This window comes from Alosa sapidissima, chromosome 19 (genome assembly GCF_018492685.1).
Source record: "Alosa sapidissima isolate fAloSap1 chromosome 19, fAloSap1.pri, whole genome shotgun sequence".
In the NCBI taxonomy this organism is placed as follows: domain Eukaryota; kingdom Metazoa; phylum Chordata; class Actinopteri; order Clupeiformes; family Clupeidae; genus Alosa; species Alosa sapidissima.
This window is the reverse complement of record NC_055975.1, coordinates 29,886,652-29,909,151: the sequence shown is the minus strand read 5'-3', so window position 1 is coordinate 29,909,151 and position 22,500 is coordinate 29,886,652. Positions and strand designations below refer to the sequence as shown.

At 45.5% G+C, this 22,500-nt stretch overlaps 4 protein-coding genes across 6 annotated transcripts in view; 1 reads left to right on the top strand and 3 right to left on the bottom strand.

The window, feature by feature from the left end:
• The window catches only part of pip4p1a (phosphatidylinositol-4,5-bisphosphate 4-phosphatase 1a), a 19,692-nt gene extending 15,767 nt beyond the window's left edge, over positions 1–3,925 (bottom strand). Inside the window, exon 1 of one of the 2 annotated variants that reach the window (XM_042073404.1) lies at positions 3,702–3,925. In XM_042073404.1, the coding sequence (XP_041929338.1) occupies positions 3,702–3,789 (88 nt within the window). In that variant the 5' untranslated portion in view covers positions 3,790–3,925. Of the gene's footprint in view, positions 1–3,671 lie in introns of both variants that reach the window. The other variant, XM_042073403.1, reaches the window with a different exon arrangement.
• A 760-nt stretch (positions 3,926–4,685) lies between these two features.
• Positions 4,686–10,466, bottom strand: dnaaf6 (dynein axonemal assembly factor 6). Of its 2 annotated transcripts, none has more exons than XM_042073405.1 (6): positions 10,100–10,466; positions 9,908–9,983; positions 8,118–8,277; positions 7,741–7,837; positions 5,515–5,600; positions 4,686–4,908 (listed from the first exon to the last, which is right to left on the bottom strand). In XM_042073405.1, the coding sequence occupies exons 1-6, from the start codon at positions 10,349–10,351 to the stop codon at positions 4,779–4,781; spliced, it is 801 nt and encodes a 266-aa protein (XP_041929339.1). In that variant the 5' UTR covers positions 10,352–10,466; the 3' UTR covers positions 4,686–4,778. The 2 variants fall into 2 exon arrangements, with proteins under 2 accessions (XP_041929339.1, XP_041929340.1); XM_042073406.1 differs by having other exon boundaries at positions 8,172–8,277; positions 10,100–10,453.
• Positions 10,467–11,990: 1,524 nt separating this feature from the next.
• eif3f (eukaryotic translation initiation factor 3, subunit F) lies at positions 11,991–16,488 on the bottom strand. Its single transcript, XM_042073402.1, has 8 exons — positions 16,331–16,488; positions 15,764–15,834; positions 15,533–15,612; positions 15,239–15,376; positions 14,791–14,882; positions 14,384–14,520; positions 13,829–13,942; positions 11,991–12,253 (listed from the first exon to the last, which is right to left on the bottom strand). Exons 1-8 carry the CDS (start codon positions 16,440–16,442, stop codon positions 12,176–12,178), a joined length of 822 nt encoding a protein of 273 aa, XP_041929336.1. The 5' UTR covers positions 16,443–16,488; the 3' UTR covers positions 11,991–12,175.
• Positions 16,489–21,821: 5,333 nt separating this feature from the next.
• The window catches only part of kcnj9 (potassium inwardly rectifying channel subfamily J member 9), a 29,860-nt gene continuing 29,181 nt past the window's right edge, over positions 21,822–22,500 (top strand). Inside the window, exon 1 of the mRNA XM_042073401.1 lies at positions 21,822–22,354. The gene's annotated coding sequence lies outside the window, so the exon portion shown is untranslated. The remainder of the gene's footprint in view (positions 22,355–22,500) is intronic.

Here is a 22,500-nt window from a genome sequence, read left to right as displayed (position 1 = left end):
GCATGTTTGTATTGTGCAGATCTTGCTAAACGTAAGGCATGTTTGTATTGTGCTAAACGTAAGGCATATTTGTATTGTGCAGATCTTGCTAAACGTAAGGCATGTTTGTATTGTGCTAAAGGTAAGGCATGTTTGTATTGTGCTAAACGTAAGGCATGTGTGTATTGTGCTAAACGTAAGGCATGTTTGTATTGAAAGATTTGCGCAGATCTGGCTAAACGTAAGGCATGTTTGTATTGTGCTAAACGTAAGGCATGTTTGTATTGCGCTAAACGTAAGCAGAGCCCGTCTACGGAGAGCCTTGCCACTCCGTATTAAGTCCCATTGTACCGAATTTTGGATGCAGTTCCACCAGAGTTCCACTGGGGGCGATCGCCATGAGTGCAGAATGAATGGGAGTCAATGGAGCTAGATGGCTAAAATGGTCTCTTTCACCTGATTGTCCTTGACAAATCTCAGATTTGATTGTAGTTTGTATAACTTCAACATGGGTTATAGGTCAAAAGTTGAATGAACGAGTACTTATGTCCTTTTGATTTCTTACAGGTTGGGTCGTTGTTGCACATAACACGCTAGCATTGTGCTAATGAATGACGTCATTGACACATTTGAAAGGCTTTTAAGAACAATTAAGTGACTTTAAAAAATATAATACTCAACCAAGTGTATTTTCTTTGCCTCCCCTTTCGAATACAATACTCAAATTACTTGAAAAAAAATTATATCCCGAGAAAAGTGGATTTTGAGGGGTACAGCTCCATAGACCTCCATGCATTCTGCACTCGTGGACTAGCGCCCTCATGTGGAACCACAGAAGGAACTGCAACCAGTTCAGAAACCGGAAGTTTTCCGAGAGTGGCAGTTCTCCCCTTATTAGACATTCTCTGACGTAAGGCATGTTTGTATTGCGCTAAGCGTAAGGCATGTTTGTATTGCGCTAAACGTAAGGCATGTTTGTATTGTGCTAAGCGTAGGGCATGCTTGTATTGCGCTAAGCGTAAGGCATGTTTGTATTGTGCTAAACGTAAGGCATGTTTGTATTGCGCAGATCTTGCTAAACGGAAGGCATGTTTGTATTGCGCAGATCTTGCTAAGCGTAAGGCATGTTTGTATTGTGCTAAGCGTAAGGCATTTGTGTATTGTGCTAAACGTAAGGCATGTTTGTATTGAAAGATCTAGCTAGATCTGCGCAGCGCTGCAACCAGAGATGTGACCAATCACAACAGACCTTCTTAACTTTTAAACAATGGCCCGGCTCGATACTAATGGCCCCTACACACACACACACATACAGCCACAACAAACACATCTAGCCACAATACACACACATACAAACACACCTGACCCCAATACACACACACACACACAGCTCCAACACACACACACCTGGCCCCAACGCACACACACGGCCCCAACACACACACACCTAGCCCCACCACACACACACACGGTGCACAGTCAGGCTGTAACCAGACGGGCTGTAAGCATAGTCCTGGTTGGGATGTGTAGCCAGTGTCTGGTGCTCCTGGTTGGTCATGTAGTCGAGGTTCCCTACTGAACTAAAGCAGCTATTCTAAGAAGCCTAATGCTGATTGCTTAACTAAACTTGGACAAAAGACCACAAAACAAGTCTGAGAAAAGGTGTTGTGTGTAAAAGAGAGAGAGAGAGAGAGAGTGCAAGTTCATGTGAGAAACAATATCATTGACAGTTTATGTGAGAACTTGTGTGTGTGTGTGTGTGTGTGTGTGTGTTTAGAGAAAGTTTGTGTGTGTGTCGTGTCTGTGTGTGTAGGAGAGAACATAGTTGTGTTAGTGAGTGTCTATAAACAAGAGTAATAGTTGTGTATCAAAGTGTATGTGTGTGTGTGTGTGTGTGTGTGTGTGTATGTGTGTGTGTGTGTACGTGTATGTGACAGGTGTATGTTTCAGAAACAAGAGGTGTGTGTATAGCGGGATGTGAAAGAGCAAGTCTGTGCGTACTAGCTCATACGAAAGGGAGTGTGTTTGTGCTGGCTTACATGGGGGATTACTGACAGAGTTCTGATAGGGGTGTATCGAAAGGAGTGTGTGTGTGTGTGTGTGTGTGTGTGTGTGCGGTGTTTATGTGTGTGTGCGGTGTGTGTGTGTGTGTGTGTGAGACTGGAGCAGGAAAGCGAGTATGTATGTAAATGTGCTCTTACGGCTGGTATTGCTGAAAGAATAGCAATAAGTGTGTGTATCACAGTGTGTGTGTGAGTGAGTGTGTGTGTGAGTGAGTGTGTGTGTGAGTGAGTGAGTGTGTGTGTGTGTGAGTGAGTGTGTGTGTGTGTGTGTGAGTGAGTTGGCTCTTCTGTCTGGTGTGACTGGCGTGACTCTGTTGACCTGCTGTTCTCCTGTACACGGGAGCAAGTAGGCCATTGTGTGTGTGTGTGTGTGTGTGTGTGTGCACGCTCCATTCTTTGGCCCCTCACGTCCCTCTTGCTTCCCACTTAGATTTGGATTAACTGGAAAATGAGATTTGGTCTCGAGTTTGCCTGAAAGGAGCTTTATATCAGCATCAGGAATGCAGGGCTTACTACTGACTAGGGCTAGTCTGTGTGAGAACATGTAGCACATTCTCTTGAATGCGTGTGTGTGTGTGTGTGTGTCAGTGACAGGCCTTATTCAAGCTGTCAAGGATATGGTAACAAAACAAAGACTACCACAACTTGACAACTAACAGTAGGCTAGCAAAGACCAAGGAACATAAAGGCTTTAATTACCAGTAGGTCTGACTCTGCAGCATACAGAATGTCCGCCTTTTCCGTAAGGCCAATTTGTCAAAGACCAATATTTACGTACGTTCTCATAACCCGCCTCTGGCGCGCAACCATTGGCCGAGTCTTATCGCGCTGTATTTCTAAGCTCGTGGAATGGCCAAGACACTGTGTCAGTCAAATCAGGTGGTTAGCACAGTAGCCGCAAACATGCTGCTGAGAAACAATAAAATCGTATAAAATCACAGACATGTAGGCACGACCATAAGGCCCACCCATGTCTACATCATCGGAAAGGCACATTTTGACCACAATAATAACCATAGCACACCCTGTTAGAAATGTGTTCACATACTCGATACTGCAAAAAGAAAGTCCTCGGTGGGAAACGAGGCAGTGAGATCCTGGATTGGATTGACATTCCAAATCGCACTCCCACAGCCTCGCTAGCTTGCTAGCGACATAACAAACACGCTAGCTAACATCAGCTGTGTCGGGGAAAGGCGCGCGTCGTTCAGGGTGTTTATGCCTGGTCATTGCACAGTTATCTGTCATCTTTCAAAAACAGCCCCCGGAGCAGCGTGTTGCCACCGCAGGCGGTCAAACTGCTAACGAGGCAATTTCTTCCTCGCTGCGGTGTTGCTATGTGCGCGCCTGTGCGGGTTGCGGAAGTATCCGTCGCTAGCTACCCGGCACAGTGCCCCGCACCAGCGCTAGGTGATTTATTCCCGCGAGCTATTAGGCTCGTTGCAGCTTATAGCAAGGCTGTGCGTTAGCAGACCTAAGCCGTGGAAATCATGACAAAACCCTCCATGAATCTGAACACATTCGCTTTGGTGGTTAACAGTTTTGAATACATAAATAATCTCACTCTGGATTTGCCCCGGTGAAGCACATCTGACAGCACAGAGACTGATCGCACGCAGATATACTCACTTTGCGGTTTGTTCGGTACGCCATACGGACCTGCTCCCGGAGACACTCCGCCGTTGCCGCTACCGAGGGCTCCATCACCGAGATCTGATAGCAACGGGGACCGCTCGCCATCCGCCATACCGAAAGCAAGGCGTGGGTGTGCGAGAGCAACGCAGGGATATAGACGCACGTATTGTTATGGCCCCGGAGGATCGTGTAGGGAGCGGAACGCATGCGTCACATGGTAACCCGCGCGGTGCTGTGGCAACCGCGAGAGCATCAGCTGCGCCAGGGCTGGACTGCGCGCTCGCTCGGTACCTGCCACTACCTACTACAACGACAAACAAACGACCAGTTCATCACTGAATTCCTCCAGTGACCTGCACGCTTATATGCGGTTATATCTAATAATCTAACAGTCTCATCATTTGTACGTCACCTGAGCAAAATATGAACCAGTACCATGGTTTGTTTAGTTTTTTCTTTATTAAAATGTACATATTTCACAAGCAACTTGGATTTACACAGTATCTGTGTATTTCGGTCAGGTTTACAGGTTTGGTCAGACACAAATGGACTCAGTCCAGTAATTAGTCCAGGAGCTCTATTGACAGTGGACTGGCCTTGCTCAAGAGAGTCTGCATGAAACACAACCCCCCCCCCCCACACACACACACACTCCATCCATCCCTCTGCCCCATTCCTCTCTCTCTCCATCCCTCTGCCCATCCTCATCCCTCTCTCCCTCTCTCTCTCTCTCTCTCTGCCCCACCCCATTCCTCTCTCTCTCTCCATCCCTCTGCCCATCCTCATCCCTCTCTCTCTTAATCTCTCTGCCCATCCTCATCCCTCACTCCATCCCTCGGCCCATCCTCATCCCTCTCTCTCTCCATCTCTCTGCCCCACCCATCTCTCTCTCCCTCCCTCTCTGCCTCACTCCATCCCTCTCTCCCTCTCTCACTCCATCCCTCTCTCCCTCTCTCTCTCCATCCCTCTCTCCATCTCTCTGCCCCACCCATCCCTCTCTCCCTCCCTCTCTGCCTCACTCCATCCCTCTCTCTCTCTCTCTGCCGCACTCCATCCCTCTCTCTCTCTCTCTCCATCTCTCTGCTCCACCCCACCCCTCTCTCAGGCCAGGTTGATGCAGTCCATGGGTCGATGCATGAGCAGCGTGATCTCCAGCTCGGCCCTCTCGCTGATGAAGCGAGCCGTCCCCTCACGCGGGTGCACTGGCTGGGGAAGATGCAGGCCCAGCTTACTGCAGAGAGAGGGAGGGATGGAGGAAGAGTTCCAGGGAGAGAGCTTAAAAACGTTCCATTCAGTCATAAATCATTCAAGCGTAGTGCTCGTCATGAAAAGAAAACAGCTCTGTAAAGGTTAAAATGGTGTGTTTAGAAGCCAGAATTAACAAAAAAATCCCCCTCATCCCAGAACTTTTAATAAGCCTGAAACACTTCTGCGTGTTAGGTAGCCACTGTTCATTTGATTTGATTTGATTTATGCGGGGGGGGGGGGGGGGTAATTAGCGGCCTGGGCCATGGTGTGTACTATGGAATACAACCCTAGCGGCGCCCCTGATCTCTTACAAAGTAACTATAGTGACGTGATCTCTTCTCTTAATATGTGTGTGTGTGTATGTGTGTGTATGGGTGTGTGTGTGTGTGTGTGTGTGTGTGTATGGGTGTGTGTGTGTGTGTGTATGGGTGTGTGTGTGTGTATATGGGTGTGTGTGTGTGTGTGTGTGGGGGGGGTGTTTGTGTGTGTGTGTGTATGGGTGTGTGTGTGTGTGTGTGTATATGAGTGTGTGTATGGGTGTGTGTGTGTGTGTGTGTGTTTGGAGTATTTGGTGTCTCTGTAATCTTACTACTTTGGGGTCCGCAGGTCCAGGAACTGCTCTTTAACGTCCAGGACCACTTCACTGGCTTTGGTGTCTGGAAGCTTCACCCTCACCTGACCCACACACACGCACGCACATAGAGACCCACACACACACAGACACACACACACACAAGCAAAACAGATTACCATTTACCATGACCAAGTAGCCAACAAACACACCACAACCACACACACACAATCATTTTCATCATGACTGAGTGGCCTAAAAAACACACCGCATAAAATCTGGGTTACCATGACCAAGAGCTACAGATAAGGCTAACAGGGTTGTGTGAGCTACACACCTGCACATTAATAATGCAGGTGATCAGGTAAGGTGTTGCCCCCTGTGATGGAGACTTGTTTCTGTAAAGAAAGTTATTGTATGGGCTCAGGACCTCTGATAACCATTACCTATGAGCACAGTTTGATACTCAGTTCAGAAATCCTAGTGTAAAAAACTCTTTTATTATTATTTTCACTGTTCAAATAATGGCCATAATAATCTATGATATGACCTAATATGCTGAGGAAATAAATTCAAAAGTGCTTCGGGAAGAAGTTTTTTTCACATACAAGGCATTTCAGACCACAGATATAACCTAGGGGACACAATGAAAATAAATGAACACTCCCCTCAATGTCAACACTATTTCTTTCCATTGATGTGCGACTTTAGAGCTGACAAACTCCGGTGATGTGCAAATTCCTTGCTGCAGACATTGCAGAGGACTTTATTTTAAAGGTCCAGTATGTAGGAAATAATGGAAAATAAACTGTAACCATTCCAAAAATGATCACCATATGTTGTCAGAGAGTAAGGAAACACGATGAATTGAAGTAATGGCTTATTTGACAACATTACTCTAACCCGTAAAACCCATGAAAAAAAATGAGTTACGGGGCGGAATGTCTTAGAATTTTCGTTTATGTTTTGAACGATTCATTCTAGAATAGCGTATTAATAATGGGCTAGCGCGTCCTCTTATTTGGGTTGCCAAATTAGCAAAGGCCAACTGTCAACAGCTGTCAGTTGTAGTCATGAACACCTACGAGAGGCAGGCAAATTTCCAAAATTTAAACAAGAAACAAATTAAGTGGACATCGGAGGAGCTTCCTGAGATGGTGACGTCTTCGTCAAACGAAGAATATCAAGTCTGACGCAGAGCTGGCCATATTTCTCCACAACAGGTAGCCTAGGCTAAACTTTATCTGCATCGCTAACTTGAGCTAAATATGTTACGTTGGTTAGAGAGGTATTTTCCATAATGTGTAGCTAGGTCATGGTTGGAGAAACGTTAAAGCAGCTGCAGGTCAACTAACGTTAGCTAAGTCTTAATTACATCTGGCAACCCAGAAGAGGCTCGCGTCTGGTAGTCTTGAGAACGTTCACCAGTGTTTTGATTTTGGCCTGCAGAACGTTCGGTAACAATCCTACAAATCGCACCTTTAAATCAACACCATCAGGCCATTTTTTAAAAGTAAATGTTTCAATCAATGATCTAGGCAGCACATTTTCTTCTCTTCTCTCATTTTACAGTAATGGTTACTAACTAGAACGGCTCGGGGTCAAAGGTCATACGGAATCGATTAATCTGCGCTATTTTTTTCTCAAATTAATTAATCGAAATTAATCAGTTATTTTGACAGCCCTAATTTAAACAGTATTTCTCCATAGAGGAAGAGTCCAGGCGCTAAAATGGCAGTCCAGACCTGTCAAATTAGGTGCATCATGAAATGAATTACATGATTAAGAATAGCCCATACTGTTGAGCAAATGAAATCCTATATTGGGCAGGTATGGGGCAACATTTCATTCTCAATAGTCTAGCAACTGGTCTCCTAACATTACAGAATTGTGTTAAATGAAGAGGTGAAGCAGCACAGTGGCAAACATGCTCCTGTCTCAACATATTACTGACATGATATTCAAAATGAATATATATTTTCCATGAAATAGTCAAAATGTTAATTTTCAACATTTGATATGTTGTCTATGTCCTTTTTGCTGCTAAATATGGGTTTACAAGACTTGTATATTATCACATTCTGTTTTTATTTGCATTTTATACAACATCCCAACATTTTCTGATTTGGGGTTGTATTACACATTACCTAACAAATACCGTTCACATACTGTTACAACTACACAGAAACGTTGGACCTCACCACACACACACACACGCAATGAGTACTTTTACGTTGATCTTACCAGCATGCCTTCGCAGCACATAGAGGAGGGGTCTTTACGGCTCATGCCCAAAAACAGGTCCTCTGTGCCAACACTCTGCTTCAGAATGATGTCATATCTACACACACACACACACACACACAGACACACACACAGACACAATCATGCATTCACATCCAGACACACACACACAATCATGCATTCACATACACACACACACACACACACACACACACACACACACAGACAGACATGATCATGCATTCACATACACACACACACACACACACAATCATGCATTCACATACACACACACACACACACACAATCATGCATTCACATACACACACACACACACAGAGGAAGGTAGGTACACACCCTAGAGTTATTAAGCCTACCGTATATGAACAGTAACTATGACCGCCAGTAGAAACACAGAGACACAGTCATACTCAGGTTCCGGGCGTGGGTCTGTGAGGTCATCAAACTGCGCCCCTTCAGGAACCTCGTCCTCGTCCCAGATGGCTTTGCTGTTCTGCTTGGCGTACGCGGAGGATCCTGCAGAGGCAACACCGATTGGGTTAAATGCAGAGACCAAATTTCCCTCACGGGATCAAAAAAAAAGTATAAAAGTATATATACTTAACACACTCACTGAGTCTCGCTGACCAACTAGTCCAAGAGTCTGGGACAGTAGCTAGCCCCCGTCTGCCTGAGCACAGGCCAAGAGTCTGGGACGGTAGCTAGCCCCCGTCTGCCTGAGCAGCACAGGTCAAGAGTCTGGGACAGTAGCTAGCCTCAGGTTACCTGACCAGAGGGTCAGTAGCTAGCCTCAGGTTACCTGACCAGAGGGACAGTAGCTAGCCTCAGGTTACCTAGCTACCAGGGACTCAGTATTTGGAAGGTTAGCTTCAGCCAGTTAGCATCCCAGCTGGCCACCACCACCTTGTCAAAAATGTCATCCGACAAGTGTTCACTTCTGGCACTATAGACCTCTGAAGTTCACCTACAGAAAGGACCCAAAGCTGCCATCTTTGCCCATATAAGGAGATCCGGGTGCTAATTGATGCTATCTATTGCATGTTGCACTGCAAGATCCTCTGGAGTAGCAAAAATGGAGCATAGCGTTAGTTCAGACAGGCCACGGAGTCTTGCCAGTTCCCTGTCCGGCTCAGCTGATTTAACAGCTGATTGCTCAGCTGACCACCCAGCTGATTACACAGCTGATCTTCTCTGCTCGGTCATTGGCGGAGATCATTCAGAGCGCCCTATTTCAGCTGCCTTTTAGTCTACCCTCTGCCAGCCGCTACTCTACAAGCTTTTGCAACCCACCTCCACGCCACCTCCTCCTCATACTTCTGACTTATCAATGTTGTCATTGATGTCTGGTTTGTTCTGTACACTATGGGGGGTGTATCTTGCTGCTCTCCCTGCCTTAGGCTTCCCATGTTTGCACATGGAAGGACAGGGGGCTCCCAAAACAAGAGCATACCGCCAAATGAAACATTATAATAATAATAATAATAATAATAATAATAATAAAGCTTTATTTGTATAGCACCTTTCATACACAGAATGCAGCTCAAAGTGCTTTACATTTGAAGCATGTAACACAATAGTAGTCAGTCAGTCATTATCAATCACTTTTCTTTGCTGTTTATGATATGCTCAGCAACATATCAAAAATATAGAAAATGACGTCATAAGACTGGCAGCCTTAACCCTCTTACCCCCCACAAGCACGCCATATGGCAACTGTGGCAAGGAAAAACTCCCATATTCCAGGAAGAAACCTTGAGCATGATTATGCAATGGTAAATAAAGCATCTTCCCTCTTTCTCCATACAAAGCTTACCTGACTTATTGATTAATTGGCTGATTGGTTGGATGGCTGGTTGATCAGTTGATTGATTTATTGATAGTTAGTAATAGTTAGTCAGGTGATTACTGGTCGGCTGATTGTTTGGTTGGTTAGTTAGTTGAATAATAGGCTAAGTTAGTTAGTTAAGATAATTTAGCCAGGCTACACAACTGAACAACAAAACTGGATCAACGGAATCTAACTTTCAGTGAATCCCATTGGAGATGCAATTTAGCCTAATTTTGTGAGCCAAACTATGAATTATGTTAGTCAGCATGCAGGTCTACTATATTCAAATGTTGGGTGGCGTGGCTCATGTTAAGTTACCTTCCTTGCTCTGTTTGTGTGAAGAAGCAGGAGGCCCGATATTGCCTGGGCACAGTTTAGCTGAGGCCTGTACAATCTGTGTGGATAACATACATTAACGTTAAATGTCGAATAAAGTCGCCAAAAGGTTGAAACCATTAGAATACCGTAATGTTTTACGGCAAGCCTACCATGCTTTATCCCTCATCATACCTCGGAATCTTCATCATCGTATTCGTCCCGCTTTGACAACAAAGAGGAAAGTGCTTGGAGAGTCTGCATAGATGACAGACCATCCATTTCAAAACTGGTTAATTTTACGAATATGTGACAGATACGTGATCTTCTTGGCGCCTTTTCAGAAATGCGTACAGCAGATACAAGAGCCAATCTCACTAAAAACACGCAAGCAAGCACGTCCTTCACCAATTCATGACTTCTCATTGTTGTGTCCACTGTTTCCATGGAGATGAGGGTACAGTTTCTAACGTTACCGTGGCAACTGTGATGACGTAGTTCCTGGCGGAGGCGTTTCAGAAATTTCACCTGAGATAGTTGGTGAACCGAGTGGATTTATTCCAGGGATTCAAGTTATCAGAAAATAAGTCCCGACAGGGAGAACAGCGCGGAGGGGTTTTGCTTCGACCTGAAGGGACTTATTTTCTGATAATTACCGGCGGACAATACATTATCCCGCTTATTACACGGCTACTTGCAAAAACGAGAAAAGAAACCTAACACAATGAATCTTTAAACATGATTTTGCTACCGTTTCGTGTCTTCCGCTGACAAAATAAATAGTTCGCCACACAGATAGAACTTGAGTTTCAGGTGTTGCGTGGCAACGTCTTACTAGCTTACTTTCCCTTTCAATGAAATTCCATTGCAATAAGCGAACAGAATTCTTGCGGAGGGATATGAAAGACGTTAATCAACCCGTTGCAATTGACAGCGGTGATTATATACTTTGCCGGTGATTTTTATAGATTTAACAGGCCCGAACGTTGGGAAGGCCCATTCATGTGAATGGAACTTTCTGCAGCACTCTGAAGAGCCGTGTAATAAGGATTTTTATTTCTCGCACACACTCATAGATAGTAAAAGCATGTAGTGAAATAGCATTACTTGCTTAACCTCTTTCTGTGCAGTGGGATCCTGAGGGATCATCAACTACTAAGACAAAGAATTAAAACGATTTAATAAATACTGACGAGTATTTATAAATAAAGCTGCTTAATCTTGTTCTAAAGAATCTTTGATTTCACTTCGGAGATTTGTGTGGACGCTATTTGGTCAAAACATATGTGGAATCCAGGCCCAGGGTAACATTTGCCCAGAATTCAGTTCCTAAGGGGCCTTACAGAAGAGGCTGATAGTCCGCGGCTTGTCAGTTCCTAAGGGGCCTTACAGAAGAGGCTCATACTCAGAGTCTGCAACAGCTCTGTGCCGTCAGGGCGGGAGCACCACTGCCATGCCTCATGTTGGGGGGCGGGAGCGCCACTGCCATGCCTCATGTTGGGGGGCGGGAGCACCACTGCCATGCCTCATGTTGGGGGGCGGGAGCACCACATGCCTCATGGCCCCTTTCTCCCTCTGTGCAAACGGGCATATGGTCCCTCTGGAGTGTGTCTCACGTTTCTCCCCAGAGGAGGCACAATATGAAATAGGATCTCCAGGACCACCCCCACCCCCACTCCTCCACCCACTCCCAGCGCCCGTCCACCATGAGATCCCAGTGAAATCCCACACCAAGGGCCCTATTGATGCTGACCAATCCAGAGCAGGTCCTGCACAACACTTAGGGCTTCTGTGCTCATATACTCTGGGCTTGAAGGAGAGCGGACTTCAAGTGAAACATTTGGGTTTGGTAGAGCTGTGTGTGTGTGTGTGTGTGTGTGTGTGTGTGTAACATTTGGGTTTGGTAGAGCAGTGTGTGTGTGTGTGTGTAACATTTGGGTTTGGTAGAGCAGTGTGTGTGTGTGTAACATTTGGGTTTGGTAGAGCAGTGTGTGTGTGTGTGTGTGTGTGAGACATTTGGGTTGGAGGCCACAGAGAAAAGGATGTACGCTGCGTGAGCACGCAAACACACACACTCAACACACACTCACTCTCCGATGTCATTTATTAAGAAACAGAAAAGAAACAGAAATGAAAACTGAAGCTGGCTTAAATATGAGGCCCCTTCTTCCACCATCACCTCTCCACCCACACAGATCACATGACCAGAGATCACATGACCAGAGATCACATGACCAGAGATCACATGACCAGAGATCACATGACCAGAGATCACATGATCACCAGTTTCTCGTTGAGAGCGATCTGAGCCTGGGTCAGGTTGGACAAGTAGGTCACCATCAGCAGATCCTGAGACACACAGACACAACAAGAGTTATTTTACAACACACACACACACCATCAGATCCTGAGACACACAAAGCACACACACACACACACACACACACACACGCACAACAAGAGTTATTTCCCAACACACACACAGATTATGGAACTTTAGGGCTGATACCGATAAGCAATATTTATCAGTCTGTTGTGGCCGATACCGATAACCCATAATATTACTCTTTAAGACAAATTGTTAAAAGTGAATTAGGGACATTTAATAAGAATCATGTAATTGCAGTAATTGTACCTACCACCAATGATGGACAGAACTCATAATAGTCCTCAATAGTACTGCAGTCAACAAAATAGCAGTAGCCAAGGCCTATGTGTCTCCTTTAAGTGATCCTGACGTTAGTCAACAAAATAGCAGTAGGCTAGGCCTATGTGTGTTGAAAAAGCTATAGCGGCCAAATCATGGTTTGTGAGGGAAACTTATGTTGTTTAGTTTCAACTGCGTATGTCTAGTTGGGACATTAGGAATTATGAAAAATATTGGCGTAAATTATCGGCTGGAATTCTGTTATCGGAACAATAATATTATAATTTTTTCACTTATCGGCCAATAATATATCGCCCACCGATAGCTTGTGCATCCCTAGTGTGTACACACACACAGAGAGGACAACAATGTGTGTACACACACACACACACACAAGAATACAGTGTGCCCACACAATGGGCACCAACCCAAAGGCTCTGATCCGATTGGTGCTGAGGAGTTTGTTTTGGTTAGCTCCCATAGAAAGAATCAAACTTAACTGTCTTAACACAAAAATGACATGACAAATGTGTGTGACTACATTTCAAGGTTCAATATTATCGACATATGTCAGGCGTGATTATCCAATACACAAAGGACACACTGTACAGCCTGCAAAAGGGTGTAGTGTGGTCTGGAGAGGTGTATTGTTCCTTCACATAGTGCAATATATAATAATAATAATAATAATTATATAATAAATGCCAAAGAAAAAGTGTGTCTCCACTTAATTAAGGTGTATGTCAACAAAGCGAAATGCCACTTATGTGCAAAGCTGTTTGCACTTAAATTTTGCACTAATCTTTTAGGTTACATTTACATTTCTTCACTTTATTACTGCAAATATTAAGTAGGCCTTATCTTACACATTGTTTACTTTTATTACTTTTTATAGTTTTTGTATTTTTATGTTAATTTTGATATCAGATTTTTTCTACCACTAAAGTAGAATGTGTTTTTGTTGTTAAAATTGACTTACAAAAGGTATTGTTTAGGAACTGGCATCAAAATCAAGGTATCGAAACTGGCACCGTAACAAAATATTTTGAACGATACCCAGCCCTAGTGCACACAACAATCAAACAAACACAAACACCACACAAAACACTCAACACACTCCCTTGAGGTGGTGGTCTATACACTCCACACACATACAGTTTTTAGACACATAGCTCAACACTGACACACAACTGTTTTTACAAACACACACCAGGCTGCACCTAAGGAGAACAATATCACCAACACACACACACACACACACACACACACACACTCACGTTGATGTTGGAGTTGAGCATGGTCTCGAAGTCCTCGACTGGGATCTTAGGCACCTTGTTGACCAGATCCATCAGGAAGCGTCCCACACTGTTATCAGCAGACGCCTTACCAGACTGAGAAGGGGAGGGGGGGGGGGGGGGGCGAAGACACTATTAGATGATTTCACATCAGATGCCCACCAGGTACAGTACCCAACCATTATGCCCCCATCAGATACAGTACCCAGCCATTATGCCCCCATCAGATACAGTACCCAGCCATTATGCCCCCATCAGATACAGTACCCAGCCATTATGCCCCCACCACATGCCCACCCAGCCCAAATCAGCCCAATATTCAAACACAGTCCATAGTGAGCGTGGACACCACTGTGTACTAGAGACCCTTTCAACAAGAAAAACAAAAACAATGCTTGAACATTCTATTTGGTTCCCAATCTACTTCCTCTGCAACATATATCTGAAGCCTTGTGGGGCCAACTATGATGCTGATAATGGAACTCTCTATTGACTATAGCACTATACAAGAGATATAGCGGTCGGCGTGGGACCCACCAGCACGTCCTCTATGTACGCCAGCACGGTGCTCAGCATCTCCTGAGTGCGGCCCGCTGCCCCGCCCACCTGGCAGAGGTCGGAGGTCAAGCCATCGGTCCGACTCGGAGACGCCCGCGTCCTCTGGAGAAGGTCAACTACAGATATGAGAGAGAGAACAGTTTAGTTAATGCTGTGCACATAACATGGGAGTGGATCATGGGCCGTTTGTGTGTGTTGCACTCTGTGTCGTAGATGTACTGTGTGAGTCACTTACTTCTGAAGCACTCTGTGTGCGTGCGTGTGTGTGTGTGAGTGAGTGAGTGAGTGAGTGAGTGAGTGAGTGAGTGAGTGAGTGAGTGAGTGAGTGAGTGAGTGAGTGAGTGAGTGAGTGAGTGAGTGAGAGAGAGAGAGAGAGAGAGACTCACTCCCGATGCGCTCGGTGTCGTAGTAGATGTACTTCACAGTGAGCGGGGTGAACATCACTCCCACAGTCTTCCCCGGCACGCCCATCTGAGCACTGCCAACCAATCACAAACAAGCACGAGCCCGTCAACAGCCAATCAGCACACAGGCGGCAGGTATGAGCAGTGAGTGCCCAGGACAGAGAAGAGGGGGATGGAACAGAAAGAACCACAAAGCAAACGCAAACGCAAATCCATCAGCCTCACACACACACTCTCACTTACCTCCTCACTCACGAGACACAGAAGGACTGGAGGAGAAGGGGAGGAAAGAGGAGCAGAAAAGAGAGGAGGAGAAAAGACAGGAGAGGAAAAGAGGGGAGAAGAGAGGAGGAGAAGAAAGAGTGGGAGAAAAGGAGAATGGAGGGCAGATCATCAGAGAGAGAGAGAGAGAGAGAGAGAGAGAGCGAACCTGACATAGGCGCGAATGTTCATCTTGCCACTCTGGAGGGCGGTGTCGACGGTCAGGTGAATGGGGTTCTGGGCCTCACGGCTGTAGTACTCATGGATGAGGACAGAGTGCTCTGTGATGTCATATCCTGTCGCATACCTAGAGCCAGCACAGTGCAGAGTTAGCGCAAAAACATCCACATGTTATCAACCACAAAACGTACTAAAGGTACCGGGGGAGAGAAAGTGTGATGTCAGAGGGTGAAAAAGAATAATATGAGAGAGAGAGAGAGAGATCTAGGATATGATTCCTCACCAGCCAATGATGACTTCGCTTGGGGAGACCTTCTTATGAAGTTCATACATGTTCTTTGCGAACTCCATGTCCACCGCGACCTGACAGGGTCACCAGGGAAACCCAGAGACATTACACATCGCATCTTGCATGTTGTCAACAGCGTTCATCTCGGATGCCTGCTCAATGGAGTAGTGGTGCCGCGTATCAACTAAACAGCTGTTAGGAGCTGCATGGAGCTAGGCCACTTACCTCATCTTCGGACTCGTTGTGCGGGACGGAGAAGCAATTGGTCACTTCCACGGTCTGTTTGTCTATGGTGCCTGCATGACAACACAATCGCAGCCATGAATGATGACATGCTGATGGGCTTAGCCTGCTAACAGTGTACAGACCACGAATAGGTGATATGCTAATATGCTTAGCCTGCAAAAAGTGTAGACCCTAACTTACTACACTGCTAGCTAGCTAGCTAACGTCGCTAATCTAGCACCATGTCGTACATCTACATTAAATTATATGCTAAAAACATCCATAGCGTGGCCTAGAATATCAAGTTATTGAGTTATCACCAATAACGTTACACAAACGTGTAGACAGTGTTAACGAAAATTTAGACACTGTTAACGAAATATTAAATAGGCTAAGCAGCTTCCTCGCAGACTACTAGCAGACTAGCCATAGCAAACACCGGCGTGTGAACTGATAATGCGATGTGATAACGTTAGCTGTGGCTAGTTAGCCAACACCATGTCTCGTCTGCTAAAACACGTGGAGTCTCTGTAAGATTAGTCTTGATGAGTACGTTTAAAAACTTACCTAATAATGTCCCGATAACGCGACTCGCACCCTCATTTCTCCGCTCGTAAGCATCAGTAATAGAAGCGAGTACCACAGGGTGGATTTTCACCATTGGCCCGTGCACCGACATTTTGGAAAGGAAGGATGCTGTGCTGCTGTGCGAAGAAACGGGTCGGCTTCCATAGACTATTGAATGCTATCGCCCCCTTCTGGAAAAGGATATGAAAGGCGTGTTCTCCTACTGTGTTCTCCTTGGTGGGGGCAACAATGGAGAAACAGGTGTCTCTGATTGCCGGCAAGTGTTGCCCATAGACTGTATGAATATTTTTTCCATATATATATATATATATTATATATGAATTAATCTAAATGAATCGCATGCATCCATTTTTGCTATGAACATATTTTCCCATCATCATAGACCTCTGAAGTTCGCCTATACAAAAAAGACTATCTTTTGATTTTTCCTATGGGAAAATAACATGGGGATTTTGAATTAAACTCTTGCGGGGACAAAGAAGTCTGAAATGCAGACGTTTTGCTCAACACACTTTTTCATCCCCTGCCTTGCCAAAGACAGCAAACTTAGATTTTTGCTATACCCCAGAACTAACTTGCAATGCAGCTTGCTATAGGTAGCTTCAATTAACACCCGGATCTCCTTATATGGGCAAAGATGGCCGTTTTGGTTCTTTTTTGTTGGCAAACTTCAGAGGTCTATGGCGAATCAGATCAGAGCAGAGCTGAGTAGACTTCGCCCTAAAGCAGCCATCCCAGATCGAGTGTCCCAGACCGCTCACAGCCTGCTGTGGACCTGAGGGATCCCCTGCAGCATGTCTCCAACCTGAGCCCCCAACTGGGGAAGGTACCAGCACTGTGGAAGACATCATGTCTCATCCCATTTCCCAAGAAGTATAATACTCTTTTGATCCCGTAAGGGAAATTTGGTCTCTGCATTTATCCCAATCCGTGAATTAGAGAAACACACTCAGCAGACAGTGAACACACAGTGAGATGAAGCACATACTAATCCCGGCACAGTGAGCTGCCTGCAACAACAGCGGCGATCGGGGAGCAGTGAGGGGTTAGGTGCCTTGCTCAAGGGCACTTCAGCCGTGCCTACTGGTCGGGGTTCGAACCGGCAGCCCTCCGGTTACAAGTCCAAAGCGCTAACCAGTGGGCCACGGCTGCCCCAAGAAGCCACATCCTGAGCTGTATGACTTTAGGCCAGTCGCTCTAACATCACACATGATGAGGACCATGGAGAGACAAGCTTGTGCAGATGGGGGTTGATGCTCACCTGGCATCCTGGATTACAGACCACCTGACGGAGAGACCACAGTTGGTCAGGCTGAAGGACGGCTTCTCAGAGACTGTGATCAGCAGCACCGGAGCGCCTCAGGGGACTGTGCTTTCAGCGTTCCTGTTCACCCTGTACACGTCTGACTTCAGCTACAACTCTGAGTCATGCCACATGCAGAAGGTTTCGGACGGCTCTGCAATTGTGGGTGTATCAGGGATGGACAGGAGGACGAGTACAGGACCCTGGTGGATGACTTTGTGCAATGGTGCAGGCTCAACCATCTGCAGCTGAACGCTGGTGGAGATGGTGGTGGATTTCAGGAGATCTAAGCCACATGCTGCCAGTCTCTATTCAGGGTTCCCACGGGTCATGGAATTTCTAGAATATCATGGAATTTTGCAACGTCTATCCCTGACATGGAAAGTCAGGGAATTTACTTGGCAAAATACATTAATAGAAATATTTCCGCGCAGAACTAGTGTATATCTGGTTCTTAGCTTTACTGCTTGCTTGAGTAGCCCGAACTTTGTTTATTCAATGCCCATTTATTCATCTCCCTCCATAGAAAAGTATTATTCTTCATCGCTACGCAGCTGCTCTGAACTCATTGGTCATATTGCACCATTCATTATATAGTCTTGGAAATTCAGGTTTTTTGTCAGGGAAAAGTCATGGAATTTTACATTTGACTGGGAACCCTGTCCACTGAAGAGGTCAGTGTGGAGGTGGTCAGCACATATAAGTACCTGGGGATACACATGGACACTGAACTGGACTGGTCAGCCAACACAGATGCGCTGGATCGGAAAGGGCAGAGTCGGCTTTACTTCCTGAGGAGGCTGCGGTCATTCAATGTCTGCAGTAAGCTCCTCTGGATGTTTTAATCATTGCCAGTGTTCTCTTTTATGCTGTGGTGTGCTGAGGAGGCAGCATTAAGAAGAGGGACGCTGGGCGACTGTACAGGCTGGTGAGGAAAGCTGGCTCTGTTGTTGGCATTGAGCTGGAGTCACTTACAACAACTGCAGAGAAACAGACCATGAGAAGGATGCTGGCGATCATGGACAATGACCTCCACCCACTACACAGAATGCTCAATAAACAAAGGAGCATGTTCAGTGACAGACTTCTGTCGCTATCATGTTCAACAGACAGGTTGAGGAGGTTCTTTGTCCCCAGGACTTTTCAGTATGAGCCTGTCTCTCTCAGCACCTACCACCATATCACTTTGCCTGCTGTCCACCTGACTGTCTTACAGGCTATATTAGCCCTTCTACACAATCTGGACTGTGGTCATAGCATCTACACCTAATAACTTATTCCCTGTTATTGTTCTTAAAGTATTTTATTTTTTCTTGTTTGTCAAGCAATTATGCATTCTTGTCTTTTCATGGTGGTTAATATTTAATAATAAGCAAAGCTATTCATGGGTTTCATCAGGTCCCTTTCCACAGGTGTATAAAATCACCCATCTTCAGCCATGCAGAATGCACCCCGCCTTGGCACCAACAACGCCAGCAGAGAGGCTGTAGGGATACGTTTGCTGGGTACTTCACGTCTCCAGATGGTCGAGTTCACTGGCAGGGTCACTACTTACATTGATACAAGGATACAAGGAAGTTTATTGTCACATGCATATAGTTACTGGAAGTAAGAAATGCAGTGAAATTATGTCTGGTGTCAGCCTATTTGTGCATTAATGGGGGGGGGGGGGTAAAAAGTGCAGTAGAAGAGGGGTTTAGTAGATTAAGTGGCAAGGGCTGCATAAGAAAGGTGGGGGAGGATTGGGATTGGGTGGGGGGCACCAACAAGGAGCACCCAAGAGCAACAGGGGCAAGGAAAAACTCCCTTGATGGAGCAGCATTTGTCAAAATCAACAGCTCTTTTAAGAGCTACCCAAAACCTCTGCTTAAAATCTACTCACTTCCAATTAAACACAAAATAAACTTTTTTTTTTATTGTCATCTATCCACATACGTTTACGATAAACATTTTCCTCCTCGTCATCTCCAAACACCAAAGAATAGCTAACGCCAATTTTCTCTTTCGCGACATTTTGTATCCACACGTAGCTTATAGCTACTCTGTATATGCAAAAAGACGCTTCCTGCTTTTTTAAAAAAAAGCGCTGGCAGCTTTTTTTTTTCAAACTGAAAAAGCGGTCTGCACAACTTCTTTTGTCAGAAAAAGACGCTTAGTCTGAACGTACCCTTAATTATCAATGCAGACTGCATGTGCTTGATTAATACACCTTTGGAAAGGGACCTGATTAAACCCATGAATTGCACTGTTCACTTTTGTACCACCATTGCACACGCTCTACATAGCATCAATGTATCATGGTCAATGCATCACATGGTCAGTCCATACCAGACCTTTGTAATCACTTCGCAAAATGTTTAACTCTTTACATTTTTCAATTTCAGGGAGTGACTTAGAGCATTATAAATGCAAATGACTGAAATGAAACATTCCAGTTTTCTCCGAGTGCAATGATGATAGACAGACTTCTATTGGTCAAAACAAAGAGGATGTTAACCTCCTTCTATCAGCCAAATATCTTCATTACAGGGAGTTACAGGCGATAAACAAGTTTTGATGGTCAAAAGTAAACTTCATTAGCAGTTACATTTTTTCGAATATTAATGAGTGTTTTTCATTTAAAGGTTGGACTTCATGCTTATTCAGTAGACCATTTAGTGTTCTCCACGATCATCTCCAGAGTATATACAGGGATGGATTACTGCACGGGCCTACCGGGCCCAGGCCCAGGGGCCCAAGGGGTCAGGGGGCCCTGAAGCCCAAGCCATTGCATGGAATCATTGCCTCAATATCAACAAATCAGGATGTAGGCTATGAATCTGATTGAATTGAAGTATTGGGCAATCCCCAAAATGCACCAGAATACAGGAAATCACATCAAACAAATAAAAAAAATTCTGGGGAGGACCCCCAAATCCTCCTTTCCACATATGCGACAATTAGTGGGGGGCCCTTAATACATGGGCCCAGGGGCCCGAAAGTTCATAATCCGTCCATGAGTATATATACTTATACAACGTTATCAGTTCACCAGGCTACATGTCACTGCCACGTTACTTGCGGTAGGCCTATCAAATGAACTCAGTACAACGTTGATGCTATATCGGCTATAGGCTACTCTTTGTCTTAGTTGCACATAGCTCTACAATGAAAGAGACATGAAGTTATTATTTATTTATATAATGTAGTTGCATCGCGATTCATTTTTGTCTCAACCAGGTGTAATATATTAGTGTGTATCGATTTTTAGCCAATTCATGGTGCATGGTTACATCCCTATTGACTGATATATGATAGACTAATTATTATTGTTTTGGTCTGTTTATTTAGGCATAATAGGCTACTTTTTGACTTCATGCAAAATGACACTATAAAAATAACCTACAGATGATGCTGTGTTTCCCACATTTGGGGCAGCCGTGGCCTGCTGGTTAGCGCTTTGGACTTGTTACCGAAGGGTTGCCGGTTCGAACTCCGACCAGTAGGCACGGCTGAAGTGGCCTTGAGCAAGGCACCTAACCCCTCACTGCTCCCCGAGCGCCGCTGTTGTTGCAGGCAGCTCACTGCGCCGGGATTAGTGTGTGCTTCACCTCACTGCGTGTTCACTGTGTGCTGAGTGTGTTTCACTAATTCACGGATTGGGATAAATGCAGAGACCAAATTTCCCTCACGGGATCAAAAGAGTTGAGAACCCATATAACTTTGTAATGCAGTAGAGGTCACCGACTGGTGAGTTATTCTTTCCCTTGAGCTAAGAGCTTAATCTTTTGGAGAGGCGACTCAGTTGTCGCTGGGGGAGGCAGCCTTACCTCCCTTCTCCCAAGATGTCAGATCATTGTTTTATCTTAATTAGGCTATTTAAACTCACAAGACCAAATCAAAGCCAATTTCTATCTACCATAATTATCACCCACTTTACTCGATTGAAGTGGTTTAAAACATGTAGCCTCGAGGCTATCACTATGTTTTAAGTTATTTTTTCGGTAGGCCTACCATTATGTGGGTAATTGTGTCTCATGTCTATTTCCGACACCGTCTCCCCTTCCAGCAAGTTCTATTTTTATCCTTTTTACCCCGCTCGCTCGCTGTCTACACCCCGCCCATCTCCATCTACGTCTCTCATCCATTCGCTCCGTCCACCCCCCCTCTCTCCATCTCTCTCGCGCAGCCTTCCTCTGCGTGTACACCTGCGCACAGTCCGCGAGCCGGTGAATCACATTCGCGCCTCTGTCTCTCTCTTCCCGTCTGTGCCCCGTGAACGCACGCAGATACGAACGCATCACAGCCACCATTTTAAACCGACAGCGCAGATCACGAAGGAAATTATCCCGGAGAAAGGCACGCGCACCGATGGCTTTCATCGACAGGATGCAGATATTGTGTTGTGGCTAATTTTTAACGGCGCTCCGCTGTTCTTTCCTCCGGTTAGGGAACTGTGCGCAGCTGTCTGTCGGGATTGGTCAGCTTGTGTTTTTCCTCCGTTTTTTCCTGTCTCCTCACCGGAGAGGAACTGCAAAGTGCTGGTGCGTCGCCGATTCCGCCAGCTTGAAGCCCTCACCAGCCACACCGACATGGGACGAACGGAAGCTAAACTCTCCATCACCACGACCTGGACAATTGGCTAAGTAGGAAGCAGTTAAGTCTACAGTGTGAGGAGAGAAATAAAGCTAGCCAAAGAGACAGCGCAGAGACAAGTTCAGGTAAGAGCGTGCGCCGGGGGGCTCTCACCATTAGGGCTTCAAACGGCCGCGTAATTGATGACGAGTTGGGCTTTCTGTCTGAGGCCCGCACGCGTCTCGTTTCTTCCCGCCGTCGGCATGTTGTGTTCAGACAGACACACGACCGT

Bases quoted from the DNA above. Each gene is read 5' to 3' on its own strand.
- dnaaf6 (XM_042073405.1), bottom strand. From the start codon at position 10,351: ATGGAAACAGTGGACACAACAATGAGAAGTCATGAATTGGTGAAGGAC. The intron at 5,601-7,740 runs GTAAGATCAACG...TGTGTGGGTCAG, and splicing joins TGTGCTGCGAAGGCATGCTG to GTGAGGGTGAAGCTTCCAGA. The intron at 4,909-5,514 runs GTAAGATTACAG...CTCTCTCTGCAG, and splicing joins GACCTGCGGACCCCAAAGTA to TAAGCTGGGCCTGCATCTTC.
- eif3f (XM_042073402.1), bottom strand. From the start codon at position 16,442: ATGTCGGTGCACGGGCCAATGGTGAAAATCCACCCTGTGGTACTCGCT. The intron at 15,835-16,330 runs GTAAGTTTTTAA...GTTGTCATGCAG, and splicing joins CGTTATCGGGACATTATTAG to GCACCATAGACAAACAGACC. The intron at 14,883-15,238 runs GTTCGCTCTCTC...ATTGGTTGGCAG, and splicing joins AACATTCGCGCCTATGTCAG to TGCTCAGATGGGCGTGCCGG.